Source organism: Pyrus communis, chromosome 6 (assembly GCF_963583255.1).
Source record: "Pyrus communis chromosome 6, drPyrComm1.1, whole genome shotgun sequence".
Classification (NCBI taxonomy): Eukaryota; Viridiplantae; Streptophyta; class Magnoliopsida; order Rosales; family Rosaceae; genus Pyrus; species Pyrus communis.
In genome coordinates this window covers 28,299,755-28,302,790 of record NC_084808.1, presented here as the reverse complement: position 1 = coordinate 28,302,790, position 3,036 = coordinate 28,299,755, and the positions used below count along the sequence as shown (strand labels likewise).

Sequence of the window (3,036 nt, the reverse complement as noted above, 5' to 3'; positions counted from 1 at the left end):
TGAATTCAATTTTTTTTTTATAAAAACACCTTAGTACTAAATCAGTACTTAATCATGAAGAAACTGAAGAGGGCAAAAGGAGAACAAAAAACTAGTGAAGGGGCACCGTCCCATTTTCTCTTAAAGCATCTTCGATTCCTCCCCGTTTCTTGTTGGCTTTCATAAATCCAGGTCAACCTCCTCAACATACAAGTTGTAACACAGACTAAAATTCAGCCCAACGATAGGATATGATCTTGGAACCTTCTTTCCTTAAACTAATCAATACTTTCCTAAACTAATCAATACTTTCCATATAAACAAGCTAATCACTAATTAATCCAATTTGAATTGTTAGTTCCAATGATGGAATGGTTCAATTTTATGTATTATTTAATTGAAGTATGCGCATATGTGGATTCCAAAAGTTCTACGGGCCACATGCCGATGTCACTTTTGAAAAATTGAAATTTTGTTTAACTGGGTAAGGTTGTAGCCTTCAAGGCCAATTAGACAGCACACTTGTCTATGAACCTGCCGAGAAGAGTCGGATCAATCCGAGCGAAGAGCCGCCTCTTATGTAATGTCAACTTCAACAATTTTACGAGGAGTAATGGTTACGCTACAGTAATGAGCATAACATGACGGTAAAACAACTGCGAATTAACAAATAGGCAGTCCACTATGGGCCTAGTTCGGCAAATGAGTCGTATTTGTCGTGTTTTTTTTTCATGTCATACTAATTATCTTAATAAATTATGTTGTGTTAAACTTATAATCTTTAACGAATGAATTTTTAAAAAATAACCCAATAATGATCCGTCCGATCGTATCATTTAGTGACAAGTTAACGGATCAGTAAAAAATTACCATACTCTAGATCTAATAATATACCTCTTATCGAATTTTTAACAGGTGCCCTTATAAAGACCCAAAATGTTAATGCGCTTTTAAACAGTTACCCAAATACAACACAACCCATTAACAGGTTGACTAAAACCTGTTATTTTCTTGTTTTATATCTGGTTAACGGATCATGTAAATTGCCAGGCCTACATGGGCCAAATCTGCCGTCTAATTTGACTGTTGGTATCCAAATTGTAGCGAAAAGCCCTGGGCTTTGGCGGGTTTTGGTCGATTAAAGCCCCAAAATATCTTACAGGCGTTTATAAGATACAAGTCCAAGGAGAAAACAGAGAAAAAAACCCAACAAAATTGCCCAAATTCACAGCGTACAAGTTATAAGATGAGAACACAACAACAAAGAGAAGACGTGCAATCTTTCATCTACTTGCCTTTCTATATACATGTGGTCTCCAAAGAACAAGTGAAAGAGGACACACAACCCGCTGTGGAAGGACCGCAAAAGAAATCAAACACTCGAAAGAATTCTTATCATCTTTGTCCTTCCAGAATTTTCTTTTCGTCTTTGTCCTTGCTACTAAAATGTAAAGAACCCTTCACCGTACATCCCCAAGTTTGGTACATGGAGAGATGAGCCGGCACCTGAATCTCTGCCAATCCAGGAATTAGATTCGAGACGCGTTCTTTTCGAGCATCCAGATTGTTCGAAAGCCGCCGGTTGTCCACAGAAGAAAGAGGAAGGAGGAGTCTCGAATCCTTTGACCATCTCCATGAACATTGCTTGCAGGTCCTCCATGGTATAACTCTTTGCCTCTCTTCTGGATTCCGCCATCAGAGACACCATTTCTTGCACAAAATCACTGAACCCCTGCATTCCGCATAAAAAAAATACAGAGCAACCGACGAAATCAGACACCATCCAAAATGTTTATAAATAAAAACAAAAAATCAACAAACAAGTACCCACCTCGTCCTCTTCGTCGTCATCGGGATCGTACAGGCCGACATCGTACATACTTCGTTTTCTCTGGTCTGATAACACTGCATCAAAGCGAAAACAACGAACAACAAACACGCTGTTAATACTAGCACCTTGTTTAATATTATGAAATAATAATTAATAATTAATTCAAATAAAATTCCAAAAAACAACCCGATTTTTAAAATTTTATATATATTATACCTGAATAGGCTTCTTGAATTTGCTGGAATTTCCGCTTGGCTTCACCCAACAAAGAAGGGGTTCTTGTCCACCTGTCCGGATGCCATTTCTGCACCCAAAACCGAGTTGACCAATACAAACCATCAAATCTATGCTCCTTTCATAAATTTTCACCAGAATTCGATAAGAAACAATCTTTCAAAAGCAAGTAAACCAACTCAATATTCTACTATCTCAACTAGGTTGAGAATTCGAGCTCGGATGCATACGAAAACAACATCCGCAAGCCAATGCTGTTACGCCAGCGGGATACAGGGTTTTAGACAAGACTAAAAAGAGATTATATTAGATAAAGTTTACTCACCATCGCTAGCTTGCGATATGCACGCCTTATCTCTTCCACGGAAGACTCCGAGCCGACACCAAGAACACTGTAATAAGAAGGAGACCCCTGAATTCGATCACCCTCCATCTTCAACAAAACCAAACTCTCGGAACTTCTTCAAACCAAATTCTCAGTCCACAAAATAATCACATCAGAAGCTTGCTGATCTCGAAAATTCTGGTGCCCACACGACCCGTGCAATACAACGAATTACGAGGGAAAGGCGGTGGTTGCGTGATTTATGATGCGGTCGCAGGTCGGTTATACATGATATATAGGAGAAGACGGAACAAAATATCTGGTGGGCTTTTGATTTTTAACTCAGGTTCGCCATCCGGAATGTTCCCGAAACATCCTGTATGATTAACGTGGAAGTCTCTTTGCTGGTCGTACCGTAGATATTTTCGGCTTTCAGATATTTTTCAGTTTCCTGATTTAGTAGGTGCTCAGTTTGGATACGGATTTGTATACCGGATGTTATCCAGTGTCCAGCTGACACCTGGAAGCTAATGTTTTCAATATACGCTTTGCAGACTTGGGCTTGCTGTTTGGATCCATAAGTTTTATCGAAAGGCCCATCAACCTTTCTATTTGAATCCAACGGCAGAGTCGATGTTTCCAACTTTCCATCACTCAAGTTCCACTA

General features: G+C 39.2%; 1 protein-coding gene across 1 annotated transcript; it reads right to left on the bottom strand.

Moving 5' to 3' along the window:
- Window positions 1-1,169: 1,169 nt before the first annotated feature.
- On the bottom strand, window positions 1,170-2,785 carry LOC137737834 (uncharacterized). Its single transcript, XM_068477402.1, has 4 exons — window positions 2,370-2,785; window positions 2,027-2,114; window positions 1,811-1,884; window positions 1,170-1,711 (listed from the first exon to the last, which is right to left on the bottom strand). The coding sequence occupies exons 1-4, from the start codon at window positions 2,475-2,477 to the stop codon at window positions 1,421-1,423; spliced, it is 561 nt and encodes a 186-aa protein (XP_068333503.1). The 5' UTR covers window positions 2,478-2,785; the 3' UTR covers window positions 1,170-1,420.
- Window positions 2,786-3,036: the final 251 nt, after the last annotated feature.